Below are 20055 nucleotides of genomic sequence, written 5' to 3'. Positions count from 1 at the left end.
ACTCACCAAGCCTCACAACCATGCAGAGAGAACAGAGCCGAGCAGACAGAGGCATGCTGGTGGACAGGGGCTGGGCTGGGAAGGGAAGGGGACAGTCAGGTACTGCACACATGGACACCTGCTCTGGAAATATCCCCTGGGGAGTCCAGGAGACACAGACAGCTCTTGCTGCATGTGGAATGTCTCCTCTGCCAGTCCCCCTTTCACTTGCTAGGACAAAACACAAGACTCTTATCTCTGCCAGCATTTTCTTTGTTGGAGAATCTGCTCCTTTGCTGTAGTATAGAGCTGCAACTTGATCAAAGAGCCCAAGGACAAACACACATACACAGTACTCAGCCCAGAGACTGGTGAATGTTGGAAGCAGGTTACCCAGAGGCAGACGAGATGGGTCCAGGATAGTGAGAGGTGGCCATCTTGCTGGTGATGGTGTTTCTTAGATCATTTTTTTCATGCTATATGCCTTTTATTTATGTGTACACATTGATTTTTCTATTAAAATAATTCATAAAGTCCCCCCTCTCCCATTTGGATTTCCCCTCCAGCTCACAGCTCACATTCCCTGGCTTTCCAATATCTGCTGCCCCCAATCTCTCTGGCTCTCAGCTCGCTCTCTCTCTCTCTCTCTCTCTCTCCATTGAGAGACACTACTGTTCATTTCAACAGTAGTAGTGTTACAACTCCATGGTTAGGAGTAGATGGTTTGAGTCCCTCACTGTCCTTGGGTGGATGGTTAGGGCTCCTAGATCTCCCTGGGTAGAAGTTGTAGGTAGGTGAGGAGAATCTCTACCAGTGCTCACAGTCCCATACTTTGAGTGTTCCAGATCTAGTGGCGGACAGGTGGACCTAGAAACCTGCTCTAAGCCCTAAGAGTAGGGGCTTAGTGCTCCAGGGTTTTGAAGCCACAGACTTAACAGCTCTGGGTAGTTAGTTTGGAGGTTTATGGCTCCAATAGCAGCCCAAGCACTTGGCAGGTGTTATGATCCTTAGCTTCTAGTGGTAAGACAGCAGCCAAAGCAGACAGCAGCAGGCAGAGACTGCTAGTGTTACAGTTCCTAGTGTTACAGGCTTTGGGCATAGGTACCCTCAGCTCACAAGTGCTGGAGTTACAGTTCTCAGGCAGAGGGTATCCAGGACCCAGAAGGCCTGGCCTTAGAAGTTTTCCCATGACCAGGGTACATGGTTTCTAGTCTTCAGCCTTAGTTTCCTAGCCTTTGTTGTCTCTGCTGACTCTGCTCCCTCTCCTCTCTGTCCTGGCCACTCTGAAACTTTCCAGCTGTCCTCTTGTCTCTACTGCTGCCACTGCTGCTATCTCCTTTTTATGTCACCAGCTCAGCCTGGTCAACTAATGATAAAAATCAAAAGCGGGCAGGAAAGGACTGCTCACGAGAAGCCTTGTATTGGGTTGAGTCTTGTAACACCAGGGGGCAGCACTGGGCTGTGTCTCCCAGCTGGCTCAAAAAATATGGGATGAGCAACCTACTTACTGAGATATCCAGGAAGGAGAAGTGGCCAAGGTGCTTGCACCAGTTACGGCAGGTCTTCACTCAATCAGCAGGGTCCTTCATGCAAATAAGGGACCATTTCAGACTTCCCGCTGGGCCAGATGGGGGAAGTGCTTCCCTGTGTGGGTCAGGGTAGAAGGGCTGCTGGGTCTTCCGGAACTCATCCATTGGGCTGGTCTTGTTCGGTGTGCTACTGTCCCAGGCTGGCTCTGGCTGTCTGGACTAGAGACTTAGGCCCATGATGTATGGCCAAGGTGATAGTGGTCATTTTTGCAGCTTCTGGAGCATCCTCAGTGATCTGGCTCCCATGCAAACAACTGGGCAGCAGCCATTCCAGGGATGGTTGTCTGGTAGTCCCCCACTCAGAGCTGACGGGCAGAGGGGAAGGGCCTTCTGGACAACAGTTACTCCCAGAAAACACTTAGAGGGTATTTATGACAAAGACTTCATGGAAGCTCAACCTCGCACTAACAGTGCTAGTAGTTGTCTGTAACAGAACTTGGTAGTATTTAATAATTGGAAGGTGTTTAACTCCTGCTCTTGTGCTCTCGGGACAGTCGGGTCCCTTGGATCCCTCATTAGTGCAGATTATTTCTACTGAAGGCCTTCATGGATCTGAGCTAAAAGGCACTCAGGAAAAATTCTCACTTATAAATACCCAGTCTCAGGACAATGTGTCGTATAAGAAGTACAGTAATAGAATTTTGCTCCCTAGTCACTCTGAACTAATTTCCTTATGTTTCATAGGTCTACCCGGAAGAGGATTCCCAGGTTTCCCAGGAGCCAAAGGAGACAAAGGTACCCTTTCCCAAATTTGTTCTTTTTTCATTCTGCTGCCGCCGCCCAGGCTGCTGCGTTCTGTGACAGGAGGGCAGGGAATGGACTGTGCCTGTTACAAAGGCAGGGGCTACACGTGGACCAAAGGTACTGAGTCCAGAGGTAGCAAGGACCCTACAAGACTCCTGCTGTTACACTAGTCTATAGAACAAAAGGCTATGTGGTATATGACAAATACCTTCCATATTTTTACTGATGTTTAAAAGTAAATATGGAGAGTTCTTTTCCTGTAAGCACTAGTTTATTTTTTCTTTCACAATAAAATGCACATGTAAAGTGTGCCCTGGGATACATTTTGGCACGTGTATACCCATGGAGACTTTGCAATGAGGAAAGTGTCATATCTTTTACTCCACTTCTGTCCTGATTCTCCCTCTGCATCCCATTCCCCAGGCAGCTGCCCTGCTGATTTCTTGAGCTGTGGGTTAGTTTGCATCTCCTGCGGGTTTATCTGCATGCAGTCCAACAGTTTGTATTCTTTCGGTCTGACTTCTTCCTGTGGCATGACCAGTTTGCAGGGTATCTCGTTGGTTAGAACCCATGGCTTCTGATCATTGCATTGTGTTCCTCTGCATGGTAGAGCAGCTGTTCTATTCCTTCACTCGGTGATGGGCCGTGCCCCTCATTTCATCAGTGTGATGGCCGGCAGACTTCCATACGTCTATGTCAGTGCCTTGGCCATCAGATGCTGCCTTTGCAGTTGCACACACTGGGTTTTCCTTCTCAGCCAGGCTCTGGAAGGCACCTAGTGTATTGATTTTGCTCCTGGTGTTTGTGGGGTACCGGGGATTGGGAAGCGTATTACCATCGACCCTGCCCCTCAGAGACTGCAGCTCTTTGTCACTGCAGCTCAAACTGTTTTCATTGTTTAGGTTCCAAGGGTGAAGTGGGCTTCCCCGGATTAGCTGGGAGTCCAGGAATTCCTGGATCCAAAGGCGAGCAAGGATTCATGGGTCCTCCCGGGCCCCAAGGACAGCCAGGCTTGCCTGGGACCCCTGGCCGCCCCGTGGAGGGGCCCAAAGGAGACCGCGGACCTCAGGGACAGCCGGGCCTGCCAGGTAAGGGCATTTCAGCCAAGCGTCAGAGCTTGGCATGGGTTAGGGTGCATGAAAAAGAGAGTGCTATCAAGGGAATAGTTCAATAATAATGACTCTCATTGGAGGGTTTCATCTAGAAGTTTGTGGAGTTGATCACAGCTCGAAACTGTGTTTTTGGTCAAGGTCTTTCTAGTGTCCTTTCTGTCAAGGAATTTAAATAAGAAGATGCAAAGAGCTAAATTAATGAGAAAGATTTGGTAGCTAGGCCATCTGGTGGTGTTTTAATCAGCACGATGTCCTAGCCCCTTCTGCTTTGACCCCTTTTGCTGTGATGGCACTGGGGCTCTAGACACTCCCCACCTAGGGCATTCTGGGTGTTGAGACTCTGGTGATGCATGTGACTCCTTTCTTTCCCCCCTCCCTCCCTCTGCCCTCTTCCCCCTTCTTCCTTCCTTCCCTCCCTCCCTTCCCCTCCCACTCTCCCTTTCTCCTTCCTTCCTTGCCTCCTTCCCTCCCTCCCTTCCCCTCTCCCTTTCTCCCTTTCTCCCTTTCTCCCTTCCTTCCTTCCTTCCTTCCTTCCTTCCTTCCTTCCTTCCTTCCTTTCTCCCTCCCTCCCTCCCTCCCTCCCTCCCTCCCTCCCTCCCTCCCTCCCTCCCTCCCTTCCTTCCTTCCTTCCTTCCTTGCCTCCTTGCCTCCCTCCCTGGGGCTCATGGTGGAGTTACAGCCGGGTCCACTGGGTGGCAATAAGGACAGAGTGATGGCGGAATGGCACATATACTGAACAGTACCTACCTGCCTTAATCAACCATCTGCCTTAACTCTTCCCATTAGGGCTTCCGGGACCCATGGGGCCTCCAGGGCTGCCCGGGCTCGATGGGCTAAAAGGTGACAAGGGGAACCCAGGCTGGCCAGGAACACCCGGTGCCCCCGGGCCCAAGGGAGACCCAGGCTTCCAGGGCATGCCGGTGAGTGATGGGCTATAGAAATTCCTTTGTTAAGGAGGCCCTTGTGGTCACAGGATTGTCGTGTGTGTGTGTGTGTGTGTGTGTGTGTGTGTGTGTGTGTGTGTGTGTGTTGGCCTCCTGTAGTGCCTCTAAGGTACGCTGATGATCTCTGGTGTGATTCTCAGCTATGCCACCATGATGTGTTCCCAGAGAGTCATTCTCTGTCAGTGGGTCAGTCTGTCTCCACTTCTCTGTCTCCTCACTGCCCAAAAACACATTGGAAAGAGTCTGAGTCCAGGGCATTTGGGCCCGGGAAGGCAACCTCTTCCCCCAGTGCAGGAATGACATGGGCTCCATTCCGAGTATCCATTGTCTTCCCCCTCCCCTCCCACAGTTCCTCAGGAGTAGAGGTGGGGAGAGAGTACGTGGGGTGTGTCCTTGGTCAGATACAGAAAGACTGAGTTTGCCTGGTACTATGAAAGGTGATCAAACAGGCCATGGCGGGTAGCGGTCATTACTAGCCCACTCCCTGTCCTCCCTACACACTGGGTATGTACCATAATCTGTTTTAGGCTCTGTTGCTATATTACAATATCCCAGTGATGTAATTTGTTGATTATTCATGCATTCCTGATTTTCTTCCTTAGTAAACCCAGAAATATACTCCCCACTTCCAGTGCAATCAGTGTCTATGTCTCTATTCATCTCTGTGTGTTTTTAAACACATATTCGTGCATGTTGTTTAAAGTCGTGGTACTTTTAAAAAAACAAAGTAAGGCAAAGACGTCTATGCCAGAAATAATAAAACACTGTATATGCCTAGAACAAAGGTCAACTATACTGAAATAGAAAATAGATGAGTAGATGTTCCTTAAAACATGTATTTTGCTATATTATAAAAGAAAATAGTCTGAGTGGTTTAAAATCTTTTTTCTATAATTAAAACCAGATTTTAGATAAGACATGAAGCTAATTTCAAGTCACTGTGCTTGAGCATTTTGGGGAAATTTTCCTAAATGGGCGTCTGGTGCTTTGGCTGGGTGTGTTTCTGTGAGAAGCGTCTGTGGTGCTCTGGTTCTGTTCATGGTGCCGTGAGCATCTGCCTGCTCTTGTGGAGTTTAGCATGTGATGGGCAGGCAGGAGAAAGCAGGGCTGAACTTTCCTGGCTTCTGAGGTAGGCACACAGGAAGTTCAATGTTCCTGTGAGCTCGTTTAGTGAACCTCAGGTACGGTTGACTCACAGATCAGCTTTGCTGGGCGTGGGGGGATTTCTCAGCATTCTTCCTCCCAGATTACCTGAGAGACTTTCATCTGTGTCCCAAACCCTCCCTGGCTTATGCTCTCTCTGCATGTCCCATGTAGGGCATCGGTGGCTCTCCAGGAATCACAGGCTCGAAGGGAGATATGGGTCCACCAGGAGTTCCAGGATTCCAAGGTAAGACTGGAAATGACGGTCCTATGGCCGTATCCCACAGGGCAGCGGCTGGAAGGGCCTCTGGACCACAGGCCCCCAGTTCTGAGACCCTGGGGTCTGCAAATTAACAATGTCCTTCCCATGTGGCAGCCCACTTGCATCATCCCGTGAGTGGCTGTGTGGAGCATTCTGGTTTTGTTGGTAAGAATCAGGATCCCCATACCAGTCATTTGTATCTCAACAAGAAGTCATGGACTTGGCTATTCATTAATTTCCTAATATGTTAAATGAGCACTTATTGGTTCCTACTGACTTCCAAGTGCTAAAATTTTTAGGGCTAAATCAGATGCATATGAGAAGCGCGCAGTCTGGTGTCTTTGTGGGATAGATGGTGACCATGAACTATGACACCTGCCTCTCTCCATGTGACCATCTTGTCATTCGCTGCTTGATTGGAGCAGTCTGCCTTCTGGGTTCAGCAAATCTGAGTTCAATGTACAGAAGTACATGTATGTACACACGAATATATGTGTACATGACTATATGTGTATGCATACATATGGACACAATGTATGGATGCATACATTGTGTCTGTATAAATGTATGCAGGTCCATGCAGACATGCTCCTGGGTGAGTGTGTACCTGTGCCTGTGTGCACGTGCCCGTGCATGTGCGTGGCATAGATGTGAACGTGCATGTAAACACATGTACAAATGTTTGCATGTTATCAGATGCTGTACAAAGGCAATGTCTCCTTTTGCCTAGGTCAGAAAGGTCTTCCCGGCCTCCAAGGACTGAAGGGAGACCAGGGAGATCAAGGCATACCTGGCTCCAAAGGTAGGAGAACTTGTTAACCCCCAGGTCTTCCCCACTGCTCTGGGAACACACAGAATCATGGGAAATGACTGGAAATCTAGTAGCACCCAGCACATTAGGAACCTATCCTTGACATTTCTAGCCAGCAGCGTCTCTTCAAAGTCTGATTTGTAACTTGGAGAGTTGAGGGGAAGGAGGAGGGTGGCTGGCATAACACCAGCTCCAGACCCAGCCTGTTGCGGGCCGTCCCATTTGCACAAGTTCTGGCCAGACATCAGTAGATTTACCACAGGGGTTGGCAGGGATTGGGGGTCCCAAAAACCAAAATAATCCTGGAAGAGAATAGTTGTCCTTCGCCCATTACCTCCTGCCCAACAGACCATATTTCTAGGGCCCACTTTAGTCTTCAAAGCTATGTTCTAGGCTACAGGATGAAGAGCCAAAGGCACTAAGAGGTGAATGTTGGGGAAAGAGGTGGAGAACGTGGCTGGGAGGAGGAAGGGAGTAGGAGTGTTAGGAGGAGAGGAGGCTGAGGTGTCCTTCAGACTGAATCAATATACGATACTCATGGTAGAACCGAGTTCACTCACCACTGGAAAGTTGGGACAGTGGCCGCCATGAGGCAGAGCTCAGCTAAGGCGATAGCCCAGACTGGATCTCCAAGCCAGAGTGGGCTGCCTCCGGTGGTGGGGCACGCTGTGTTGGGGCAGTGTTCGGGAAGAGCTGGTGGCGGCTCATGGTCCCACCGTGGAGTGGATGGTCCACACTGGTGATCCAGTGTCTCCAGGTTCAAGCACGTAGGGCGTTAAGTAAAAAAGACATAAGAAGAACAGATGAGCCGGGCGCTGGTGGCTCACACCTGTAATCCTAGCTACTCAGGAGGCTGAGATCTGAGGATCGCGGTTCAAAGCCAGCCCGGGCAGGAGAGACCGTGAGACTCCTATCTCCAATAAACCACCAGAAAACTGGAAGTGGCGCTGTAGCTCAAGTGGTAGAGCGCTCGCCTTGAGCTGAAGAGCTGAGGGACAGCGCCCAGGCCCAGAGTTCAAGCACCATGACCGACAAAAAAAAAAAAAAAAAGAACAGATGAACGGGTAGGAATGTGGCAGAGGGGAGGCCAGCAAGTACAAGGCTCTGAGTTCGAGCCCCAGTCCCACAGTCCAACGGCACGTGTGTGCTGTGAGGAACTCCTCCTGCTGCCGTCACACTGGCCTTGCTTTGGAAAGGCGCGGACATGTGGACTTACCTCGGCTTGTTGATGGGAACCTGATCACCCCCTTTTCACCCCCACAGGTCTTCCCGGTCCCCCGGGCCCCCCTGGTCCGTATGATGTCCTCAAGGGAGAGCCAGGGCTCCCTGGTCCTGAGGGTCCCCCAGGCCTGAAAGGGCTCCAAGGACCCCCAGGCCCCAAAGGGCAGCAAGGTGAGGAACCTTGGGGTGTGCAGGGGCATGGGTAGGGGGTGGGACTTCCCCTGAGGGGGGTGGGACTTCCCCTGGTCTACTTGCTTAGGATTGGAGCATAGATACACATTTGAGTGCGACTTTCCTTCGTGTACATCAGAAGTAAGCAAAGTTTCTGAGAGGACCCCCCCCCACTCCTCCCTGCCCCCTAAAAAGAAGTCCAACCAGGAACACTAGAACCCGCAACCCAACATGTCCACCTTCGGTGCAAATGGCGCAAGCCACGTGCAGCAGAGCCCCACCCCAAGCAGCAGGAAGGGCATGGGAAGTGCCCTGCGGGCTCTGCCTCCCTGCTCCCTGAGCAGCTGGGGTCCCTCGGTGGGCTCCGCACTCCCCTCCCGTGTCCCCACACACCCTCCCCAGATGGTCTGTGTGGAGCCAGGCCATTCCTGTTTCAGGGGTTGCTCATGGTGGGGAGAGGGGGTGAAGGAGGCACCGAGCGGCATCGTGAGACGCTCAGTGCCAGCCACTCACACACGCAGGCGTGACATCCTGCCACATAGACACCGCCACACCCAAGCACGGCAGGCTGTCAGGTCTCAGTCCCCCTCGCCCGGCCTTCTCCACACCCATCCATCAAGCAGCCCAGCAGGAGCCCTGAGCAAGTTGGGGGAGCTCCCAGAGCACCCCACTCAGAGGCGTGTGGGGAGGGGGTTCATGCAGAGTGCACGCATCTGGGTAAGCCCGGTCACCTGTGAGGAAGGCCTCGGGCTTGTCCCCTACACACCAAAAGGACATTCAAGAAGGGAAGAAAGAGGAACAGATAACTCAGGGCCTGATCACCAAGTCTTTCTCCTCTACCACAGGTGTGACCGGCTCAGCGGGTGTTCCCGGGCCCCCGGGCGCCCCTGGCTTCGACGGTGCCCCTGGCCAGAAAGGAGAGACCGGACCTTTCGGGCCCCCAGGTAGGTGGCACCTGCCTCCTGGCGAATTACCCTTGAGCTGTTAGGAACAGCTCAGGTTAGGAACAGCGGTCTAGGGCACCGAGAAAACTGCAACACGAACTAACAAATACTCCTGAGAGTTTCCAAGGAAAGTCTCTGTCTTAGGAGAAGGAGGCGCATGGCTGCACCAGCCACTGTCTTCTGTGTAGTTGCATGTTGGTCAAGGAGCACATTTTTCCGGAGGCGGGGCCAGGAGTGGTGGCCCGCATGGTGTTCTAAGAGAGACGAGGGCTGCAGCTACAGACAACGTTCTGTGTCAGTCACGGCCAGTGGAAGGAAGCCAACCCCCAAATGATCATGTCAGTGTTGGCCGAGGGGCCACTGTGTCTCCTGGGACGGACACGGTGTCTCTTTTTACCCTGGGGAGCTCCCCCAATGACGCTGCCGAGGATGAGGGCATCCCGGGAGCACCCCTCTCTGTAGATCCCTGCCAGCTTCCGTGTGACACAGCTTTGCCCCTGGAGATGGAGGGACCAGTGTCCCCCACTCTACCCCCCTCCCACATACACAGGCTGTCAGCCTGAAGCAAGGCTATTTTCATAATTCCATCATGTCTGCACTTCAAGGAGCCATTGAATTCCCTGTGAACGGCACGCACAGAACCACACCACTGGGTTATTTTCATTTATTCATGTTTATGTTCCTCTCGTCCCTTTCCTCATGGACCCAAATGTTTGAGCACATGCTTAGTGCCGTCCCTGTGTCTGTAAAGCCATCCCGAGAAGTATACAAAGGAGGAGCTAGCTGAGCATGGTATAACGTGCCTGTAATCCCAGCTACTGGGAAGGTAGAGATTGGGAGTATCTCAGTTTGAGGCCAGCCTGGGAAAAAAGTTACCAAGACTCCATCTTAACCCCATAGCTGTTGTGGTGGCTTCCATTTGTGATCTCAGCCATGTAGAAGGTAAAAAGGAAGATGGATCACAGTCAGAGACCAGCCCAAGGTAGAAGCATGAGACCGTAACTTAAAACAGCTCAAGCAAAGGGGCTGGGGCTATGGCTCAAGTGGTAACACTGAATTTAAGCCCAAGGACAGTGTGAGAGGCGGGGGAGATAGAGAGAGAGAGAGAGAAAGAGAGAGAGAGAGAGAGAGAGGAAGGAAGGGGTCTGAAGGAGGATGCTATGCACTTTTATAAGTACTTCCTTTGTGGTGTAGAAGGGCCAGATACACCCTGGAGGTATAAACTACTACCAGCTCTTTGAAAAAATGCATTTGAAGGTGTTGACCGGGAGCATCCATTTGCCTTCTGTCCTCAGGTCCCAGAGGGTTTCCCGGGCCCCCGGGGCCCGATGGGCTGCCCGGCTCCATGGGGCCTCCGGGCACGCCATCTGTGGACCACGGCTTCCTCGTGACCAGACACAGTCAGACAACAGAAGACCCATCCTGTCCTCCTGGAACCAAGATTCTTTACCATGGGTACTCGCTGCTCTACGTGCAAGGCAATGAGCGGGCCCACGGGCAGGACCTGGGTAAGAATCTGCGTCTGATCTTCTCCTCGGCGGTGATCCTGACCACCGAACTTGCCAACCTCACCTCTGCCACCATGATACTTCCACTGCACTCGTGGGAAGCTGGGAACCAGGGCAGATTCCTTGAGCATGTGTACTTAGTAAAACGTTGGATCTTGTGTTTCAGGGTAGGGTCGGGATCCCTGGGGTGCATGCTCAACAGCTGGCACTACTGCTCTTGAGATAAGGCAGCATCTCTGTGGGTCTTCTGGAAACACATCTGTTCTGCCCCAAATTCCCGCAGCCCCTCTCTGTCCCTCTGACTCTGTTCCCACTGTCCCTTCTACCCACGCCACAGCCCACCGCCGCCCCTCTCTGTGCATGCACAGCAGTTAGGGTGTCCCGGGCCAAGGGTGAAATCTAAGATGCCGTATGAGGGCACCTCTGCATCTTCAGTGAGGGTGGGGGTCACTGTGTACCGTACCGGTCATCTGGATGTGAAGTCTTTCCAGAGGTCCAGTAGGAAAGGTTTCTCCCTTCTGGTGATCTGGGTTCATTTCCCTTTACCAAATTTGTCTTACATCATTCTTTACACTCGCTTTGCATTTACGCCCTGCTCATCTACATTCATATCATCTACACGGCCAATTCTTTCTAATAAGAAGGAATCGTTCCAATCTCCAGTTTAATGGCATGAGTAAGGTGTACCTGGATGACGGGTGGGTCAGTCTGTCCCCAGTGGTTGACGGTGTGCATGATGTCTGTCCCCAGTGGTTGAGGGTGCTCACGGCATCTGTCCCAGTGGTTGAAGTGTCTGTCTCCAGTGGTTGACGGTGTGCATGGTGTCTGTCCCAGTGGTTGAGTGTCTGTCTCCAGTGGTTGATGGTGTGCATGGTGTCTGTCCCAGTGGTTGAGGGCACTCATGGCATCTGTCCCACACAGGCACGGCTGGCAGCTGCCTGCGCAAGTTCAGCACCATGCCCTTCCTGTTCTGTAACATCAATAACGTGTGCAACTTTGCCTCGCGGAACGACTACTCCTACTGGCTGTCCACCCCCGAGCCCATGCCCATGTCCATGGCGCCCATCACTGGGGACGGCATCCGGCCGTTCATCAGCAGGTAAGGCGGGCCTGGTGAGCACAATGGGGGGGAGGGGGGGAGGACGGAATCCTACCAGCTCCCAGCCGTCAGAGCCTGGCTTATTCCCCGCCGTTAAGCACGCTCCCTCCAAGGAAAAGCAATGGCCTCCTGCAAGGCCATGCCTGCTCCCATGACCTTTTGAAAAGTGAATTATTTTCAATGACGGTGTAATCCCATGCTTTCTTACGACATGTACCATCTTACCACGCCTGAGCGCCCCGGTCAGCAGCACATTGTGCCATACCATCCTTTAGTTTGTCTTACCAAACCCAGACTGTGCTCACTAATCACTGAGCACCCTTGCTGTCAGCGCCCACTAAACCTGAGCATCCTCCCCTCATCCAGCGCCCACTATTCTGCTTTCTGTCTCTGAATTTGACCCCCGAGGCCTCACAAAACTGGAATGCTATGACATTTGCCCTTTGTCCTTTGCTGAGTGGCTTTATTTCACCCCGCATCACATCCTTTGTGGGTCAATCATGTGTATCAGAATCTCCTTTTTTATATTTTTGTGCCAATTCTGAGACTTGAACTCAGGGCCTGGGTGTTATTCCTAGAGCTCTTTTCCTCAAGGCTAGTGCTCTACCATTTTAGCCACAGCTCCACTTCTGGTTTTTTGGTGGTCCATTGGAGATCAGCGTGTCCAACTTTTCTGCCAATCTTGGTTTCAAACTGCAATCCTCAGATCTCAGCCTCTCGAGTAGCTAGGATTACAGGCACACGCCGCCGCTATACCTGGCTTTCCTTCCTTTTTAAAGACCAAGTAATATCCTGCTGTGTGGATATAGTCTTCGTTCACGCATCTGCCAGTGCAGATCTGGCTTGCTTCTGTGTCTTGTCTGCCTCAAACACGGTGTCCACTCCAGGGTCTTGCTTTTAGAAATTTTAGGTATATATCCAGAAGCGGATTTGCCAAAGCCCATGGGAATATGATTTTCAATTTTTTGAGAAACTTCCCGCTGTTCTCCATCATGGCCACATCCCGACACAGCACCAGCGGTGCCTGGAGTCCGGATTCTTCACGTCCTCGTCCACCCTGGCTGGTGTCTGTTTGCTTTTGCTTTAGATAGAAGCTGTCCCAGCGGTTGTGAGGTGGTGGCCATGTAATTGAAATGCCATAGGCATGATTCGGTCTTACCTGGTTATTATTTTGTGTGAATCCATGCTTCATGCACAGAGTTATGTATGTTGATTTTATACATAAAAAACTTAACCACATTCCACAAATAGGCAGAAGTAAGGTCTGTCACACGTTCTCCTAGTCCCACCAGTTTTCACCCCCGTGGGCTGACATTCTCTCAGCAAGAATGCCTGGTCCCCACTGAGCAATTCCCAGGGTTAGCCCCTCGCAGCACTGGTGCCAGGTGCACGTCTCTGGAGACACACACGCGTGCCCTGCCTCTGTCTCTTTCTAATTAAGCGTTGGGCGTCTAGCTGTAACAAGCGGCCAGTGAACAAATGCATTTGACAGGGGCTATCTCCCCACTCTACTTTGACACCACAGAAGAAAGGGTAAGAAAGAGGAGAAGCCAGGGAAGGCTCCCTTAGCAACCGGCCTGAGGAGGAGTCTGGCTCTCCGCCTTCCCTGGAGAGAGGCAAGTGCCACCACATGCACGTGAAGGCCAGCGGAGACCCGGCCCCCACAGCCGCCCCCTGTCCACCACCCCCCCTTCAGGGCACTTCCATCTCCGGGGAACACGGCGGCATGGTGTGTGCCCGACAGGGCTGTGTTATGGGGCCCTGTGTCCTCGTGTTACATCTCTTGCCAGCTTTCTTGGTTATGTGTGTGCGTATGTGGCGCTGAAGTTTGAACTCAGGGCGTCACGTGTGCTAGGCAGGCATTTAACTGTTTGAGCCATTCTGCTAGCTCTTTCCACATTAGTGATTTTTAAGCTAGGGTCTTACTTCACACCTGGCTGGACCTGGGTCCTGTTCTTCCTATCTGTGTTTCCCACCTCCCCCCCCCCCCCCCTAGTTGGGATGACAGTCACTCACCACCGTGCCTAGTCACGTGCCTAGTCATGAGCTTTTTGCCTAGGCTAGCCTCAGATTGCCATTCTCAGAGAGCTGTCTCCCAGGTGGCAGAGATTGCAGGCTTGAGCCACTGGCTCTTTGATTTTTTTCTGTTTAAAGCTATCAAAAAACTTGTTTTGTGGGTCACACGCTGGAGAATATCATTTGCTGCTTTCCAGAGCTTCACTGTTGTCCAGGCGTTGGGCACAGGGAGAGAACTAACCCCTTGCTGTTTTCTCTTCTAGCTTCCCTGGGATGACAGGTAGAACATGTTCATTTATGTTTCCCATTGGCTCTGATAAGAGCATTGGCCTTGGCCTTGACTCAGTTGGGAACGTTGGGAACCTTGCATGGGTGATGATGCCCCGTGTCGGGTCCAGACTGTGTCTTAGGCACGTGTTTCCCTGAGCACAACCTGCTTCTGAGGCCAAGCAAGATTCTAAGTGGATTCCATCCCCTGGGACTCTATGCGGCAGGGATTTCCATGTCCGTCAGAGGCCCATAGCAACAGGCACAGCCTGAAGGGCCCTGGGTCACGTCCAGGGTCCTCAGGTCCTGTGCACTGTGTTGCACTGTGTCATACCGTGTCTCACCATGTCACACTGGGTCACACAGTACAGTTTTCCGAGCTGACTGTAACAGGGTTTCCAACAGCATCTGGACACTCAAACCTTCCCCTCTCCCCGGGAAGGCCTGGAAACAAATAGGAACCCTTCGCGGGAAGGGAACAGCCTCCACTCTGTCCTGATGGAAAGCACAGCTTCCCGAGTGCTTTCTCTGGCTTTCTGCAGGCCAGTCATAATCCATGATTGTGTAATCCCCAGAGTGGAGACCAGGGTCTGAGTGTGAGGAGAGCCCAGGCCCCAACCCAGGCTTTGACACTAGGTGTGGCCTTAGCGTCTTCAGACAGAACCTGGAGAGTGTGGCCGCCTCGGGTTGAAGAGGCCCTGGCCCGCCCTGCCCCCTCCTTCTCCATGCTAAACGCCTGCTCCTCCTTTCTGGGGTGTCATGTCTGAGGTGCCTGCCGTGGGGTTGCCATGCCCTCGGCCACCCTTACAAAGGCAGGCCCACCCACGCCTGGCCTTCCACTTCCTCAGCCTCATGGCAGCCTGGGAAATACAGCCCTTCCCTCAGCCATTCTGCTTTTCGAATCTGAGAGGCAGATGGCAGCGACTAGACAAGCCCCAGCTCAGTGACTAATGTTTAACTGAACCTTTTAATTCATCTACATTTGTGTGAATCAAGTAGGAAATCACACATGTACACCTGTGCGTGCGTGCACGGGCACACACACACACACACACACACACACACACACACACACACAAGACAGGATGACTAATCGTGTCTCCCACCCGCTTCCATTCTCAGGCAGGAGGTGCGCACACCCGGCCATAATTATTAACACCATTTGTACTCATTCAGCAGCACGGCTAACATGGTTCACTTGGTGAATTGGGTGTAATTATTTTGCTGCTGGTGTTTATCATCTTCGAAGCACAGCACCCACGCCCATGCAGGCTCCCGTATCAGGGCAAGCCTTAGAACACTGTAGGTTTTAGTTGGGGAGCAGTTGTGCACCGGGCCGGGCGGACCCTTGCCTGCTCCGACCTTGCATTGGCCTTGGATCCTGAGCAGGTGCTCTCGGGAGGGAAGATGGAGCAGGGAGAGCACGAGGACAGGCACCGTCCACCACAGACACCAAGCACACTCCTGCTGGGAAGACTGTCCCTAGTGTGGCACAACTGCTCGATGCCAGGAGAGAGAGAGAGAGAACACACTCCACCCATTCCATTAATTCTGTGGACTGATAAAAACCTGGGAGTCCCTGAAGCATGCAAGGAGACAGCACAAGCCATAAGTCAGCTGCAGCCCGGTGCCTCTGGCCAGGCTCAGAGCAAAGGCGCTTCCTCTCCTGTGGGGCCATGGGAAATAACACCTGTTGGGACTGTTTTAATACTGAGACGGGCTTGTGTGGCCCAGGAGAGGCTCTGAGCCTGGGTTGGGCATGGGTGCATGTTCTTCCGGGTCAGAGTTCAGCCAGAAGACTGTGGATGAATGAGTGTCCCTGTGGTCAGCCAGTCCTGTGCTGTCCTCCATGCTAACCGCTGCCCCCTCCCGGCAGGTGTGCGGTGTGTGAGGCGCCGGCCATGGTGATGGCCGTGCACAGTCAGACCATCCAGATCCCACCGTGCCCCAACGGGTGGTCCTCGCTGTGGATCGGCTATTCCTTCGTGATGGTGAGTGCTGGTCTTCACTGTGTCCCAGTCAAGCTTTGGGGGGGCCTGGGTTCTCTGATCACGTTTTGGGGGTGCTCCTCCCTGCCTGGCCGGCTGTGCTGAGCACTGCAGGGTCTGCAGTCAGCTCGTGCTCTCTTGGCCGTGCTCCTGTGGAGACCAAAGCCCTGCTGCCCTCAGCTCAGAACCAGCAGTCTACCTAGCTCCTCCTGCCAAAAGCCCCCAGAAAAGAGAAGGGAAGAGCTATGAAGGACATGGGTTTTATTAACAGGGTGTCAGGGAGAGAGGGCACAGGGTGGTGGCAGACATCCCCTCCTTGCCAGGAGATGCTGGAATGAACACCAGTTCTGCGCTGGTAGGGTGAGGGTTACACTGCTTGTGCCAACCCTGGTGTGAGCTGTCCACCCACTGAGCATCCTTGGGGGGGACATTCTCTATCCATGCCCCGGGGGACGGCCAGGCCGGGCCTTGGGTGAATGTGGGCCTCTGGACTGCTTTCCACCGGGTGGCTTCTCCCTCTCCCCCTAGCCCCCTGCTGGTAGAGGGGCTGCCAACGCCTCCTCTCTGGTCTGTGTACAGTGCCTCGTGTCCCGGTGTGGCAGCAGAGCCAGTGGACCACAGAGGTGTTGGGGTATAGTCACAGAGGGTGTGCCCGGGACATCCCATGTGGCCAGGGCACATTGCTTCCCCGCAGACACGAGCCTTCCTGGGACAATGGGCCTTGGCTGGTCTTTGGAGAGGGAATGTTCGACTCACAGAGCATGTGTGTGTGTGTGTGTCTGTGTGTGTGTCTGTGTGTGTGTCTGTCTGTCCCCACAGCATACCAGTGCCGGTGCTGAAGGCTCTGGCCAAGCCTTGGCATCCCCCGGGTCCTGTCTGGAAGAGTTTAGAAGCGCGCCGTTCATCGAGTGCCACGGCCGTGGGACCTGCAATTACTACGCCAACGCCTACAGCTTTTGGCTCGCCACCATCGAGAGAAGTGAGATGTTCAAGTAAGTGGCAATGCCCCTCCTGCAGAGGGCGCTGGGACCGTAACGCCCTCCCAGGCAGAGTCTCACGGACGCCTTCGCACCACCTCCGTGGGTGGCGTTGTGTATTTTACACCGTGCTGTGCCCCAGATGATTGTCAGGGCAACCCTGCGCTGACCAGTCTTAATCCTTTCACGGATTAAAAAACTGGGGAAGGAAAGAGGCCATTTCCTGGGTTTCTAGCACATTTGAATATATTTGCCTACCAAAGCAGACCTCAGCTGTGCTCTGACCGGCTCAGGCCCTCAGGTTGCACAGCCTGGACGTGGGAATGGCGTCCCTGGTGCCCTGTGTGGCGTGGAGCCCTGCCGCAGACCCTGGGGTACTGGCCCCAGGTGCAGGGAGGTGGCAGTCCGTGGTTGTCATCACGGGGTGGGGGGCGGTACATGGGCCGTGAGGTGGTGGTGCTAGCGGTTGACTCTGTTGCCACCTCCCCCTCCCCTCAGGAAGCCCACGCCGTCCACCCTGAAGGCCGGGGAGCTGCGAACCCACGTCAGCCGCTGCCAAGTGTGCATGAGGAGAACATAATGCCGCCAGCTCTGCGCTGCGTCGCAACATGGTGCTACCCCTTCCTCCTCCTCCTCCTCTTTCCATCTGTAACAGCAGTGAATCCCAGATGTCTATCCTGTGTACCTCACTGTCCAGTATGAAACCATAAAGTGCCTTCTAGGAATTTGCGTGACTAACACACCCCGCTTCATTGGCCTCTACTTGCTGAAGGAAAAAAAAAAACAACAACAGGGAAAAAAAACCCAACAACGATAAGCTTCCCATAGTGGCATACCAAATGGCACTTTTGATTAAATAAAATATACATAACGTTGTACAATGCGGTGCACTGATGTGTGAGCTGAGAACTCCATCAGAAACCAAAGGTGCTAGGGGTGGGCGGTGCCTTTCGTACAGCTTGGCTACCACCGTCTGCCTGTGTCCCACAGATGAGTCCTCCACCCCTGTAGGAATGTCTGTTTCTATCCCTGTCTAGTGCTTCACCACCCGGGGCTCTCAGTGTATCCAAGGAAGAGCCGTGTAAAAATGGCTTCCTCAGACCTCCAAATGGAATCCCAGACTTAGCTACCATCCCTTCCCATTCCCACACCTAGATTTCCGTCTCTCCACTGCCGCTTCTGTAGCCAGCCTGGTGCCTGTGGAGCAGCGATGGTCCACATGTAGTCAGAAATTAAATATATATATATATATTAGTAATTTATATAGATGTCAGCAATCAGGCAGGACAAGTTCTAGTGAGTTCCACGGTTACCTAGAGCTTCCCAAGAGTCCTTTTTCAGATTATGTCCCTCCCCCTTGTTTCGAGCACTAGGAAGCCAAGCGGACAGGGCAGCCTTCCTCGTTCATTTCCAAACCAAAGTGATGTGTCCACAGCCGGCCCGGGCTGCTGACAATGGTGTCTATGGCGATGAGATGTGCTTACTGTTTTTATTCTGTATTAAGTATTTTCAGGGTTTCAACGCTAACCACAAACTGAATGACTTGACCTCAGAACAACCTTACAGGCCTCCATTAGGCTCCTCATGTTGCCTCCAGACTTGAAAAGCAGCTCTGGTGAACCAAAATACCCGCATTTCCACACACGAATACACGAGGCCACTCCGAGGCTCTGGGCTGTGTCTCTGGGAGCAGATGGAGGGCACAGGGCAGAGTCCAACCACCATGCTTGAAATGACATTTCACTAAAACTCTCCAAAACGTTGCTTAAGGAAAAAAAAAAAACAACAAAAAGACTACTAAGGCCTTTTATGTAATTTCTTTAAATGTGTATTTCGTAAGAATTCAAATTTGTAATAAAACTATTTGTATAAAAATTAAGCTTTTATATGAATTTGTTGCTAGTGTGGCCACAAGAGCATTAAAAGAATGGCTGCTGCCCTGGCTGCTAATAAACGTGTAAGCTTTGCATTCCTTAGATCATTTTCATTTGCACTTCTTCCATGGGAGAGTGGTAAATGGGGTGGGGAGGGGGAGGGCACCTCCACCTGGGCTTCTCTCAGGACCTGCCTTGCTCCTTCCTGCCTGGCTGTCTGGAGCTCAGCCCACAGCTCAACCCTCTGTCCATGGCTGCACTGGCCACCAGTGTGTGGGGGGCGCACAGAAGGCAGAGGTGCAAGCACACCTAGCCTCCACATGTGACTCCAGTTCTGGGCCGGTGAGGATGTGGGCTGGGGCTGGGATGGAGGATGGAGGCAGGAAGGAGATAGGGCACACACGCTTTCTCCCTATGACTAGCTTCCCTTTAAGCTGGACTGAAATTCAGCCAGTGGAGCACAAGGTCGGGCGAAGTTCTGGTGAGTGCAAGTCCCTGTTGCCAGATGGCACGCTGGCACCTCCGCATTGAGGGCCCAGCGCACCTACCCCCTCCCTCCCCCACCCCTCCCTCACCCCCCCCCCCCACTCCCACCCCGGCCTCGTGTCAGCATTTGCCCTGCTGTGTGGATCACTTTCTCCCCACCCTTCCCAAAACCTGTGGACAGAATTCTGTTGCTTTCCTTAAGATGGGGAGAACAGAGGAGAAGATGGTCATCATTAGGTTTAGGATGTTAGAGGAAAATGGGACCTCTTCCGATGGCAGCCAATTTGGAACATATTCATATATATATCCGGCTGGTCACGGTTATTTATTACCTTGAATGTCAGCACTGAGATTCAGTGTATTTGGTATGTTTCCTGCAATTAGCACACAAAAGTAGGCTTGTTTTAGAGCTCTGTGAATTGTAATGTGTGTGTGTGTGTGTGTGTGTGTGTGTCACCCAGTCACTAGGCAGAGCAGTGCCAAACGTCTCCAGGCTCTTACTGTGGGGTCACTGTGAGGACCTCCTCTGGCTGCTGGCCCTGCGCTGGCCTCCTAGTGACTCTACAGTTGTCCCAGCACCAGTTATGAAAAAGATTCCCTTCCCCACAGAATAAGCTTGCACACCATGGTCAAAATCAGTAGGTTGTAGGTGTGTGGGCTCCATGTGTTTAATTTCTTCCTGTTTCTTTTTTTTTTGAAACAGGGTCCCTCAGGAAGCCCAGTGATAGCCTTGAGCTCTCTTATTTCACTTTCTCAGCCTCCTGAGTACTGGAATTACGGGTGTGTGTCCACACACTTGGCTGTTTGTGTGTGAGGTTTAGAATAAGGTTGGTTAGTTTTGCTTGGGGCTGCGCACAAGTGAAGGACGCTATCGCCTCTTCACTGACTTGATCTGACATCTTTGTGAATGGTCTGCACTT

General features: G+C 52.5%; 1 protein-coding gene across 1 annotated transcript in view; it reads left to right on the top strand.

Moving 5' to 3' along the window:
* Col4a1 (collagen type IV alpha 1 chain) overlaps positions 1-18751 on the top strand; it is a 127032-nt gene extending 108281 nt beyond the window's left edge. The window contains exons 41-52 of the mRNA XM_042697057.1: positions 2253-2303; positions 3215-3400; positions 4211-4344; positions 5686-5758; positions 6504-6575; positions 7848-7976; positions 8822-8920; positions 10216-10428; positions 11350-11527; positions 15687-15801; positions 16618-16790; positions 17274-18751. Of these exons, the coding sequence (XP_042552991.1) occupies positions 2253-2303; positions 3215-3400; positions 4211-4344; positions 5686-5758; positions 6504-6575; positions 7848-7976; positions 8822-8920; positions 10216-10428; positions 11350-11527; positions 15687-15801; positions 16618-16790; positions 17274-17355 (1505 nt within the window). The 3' untranslated portion in view covers positions 17356-18751. The remainder of the gene's footprint in view (positions 1-2252; positions 2304-3214; positions 3401-4210; positions 4345-5685; positions 5759-6503; positions 6576-7847; positions 7977-8821; positions 8921-10215; positions 10429-11349; positions 11528-15686; positions 15802-16617; positions 16791-17273) is intronic.
* Positions 18752-20055: the final 1304 nt, after the last annotated feature.

Source organism: Dipodomys spectabilis, unplaced genomic scaffold (genome assembly GCF_019054845.1).
Source record: "Dipodomys spectabilis isolate Male_0828 unplaced genomic scaffold, ASM1905484v1 ptg000215l, whole genome shotgun sequence".
Lineage (NCBI taxonomy): Eukaryota > Metazoa > Chordata > Mammalia > Rodentia > Heteromyidae > Dipodomys > Dipodomys spectabilis.
The sequence above is the reverse complement of the archived record's forward strand: the minus strand, read 5'-3'. Positions and strand labels throughout refer to the sequence as shown.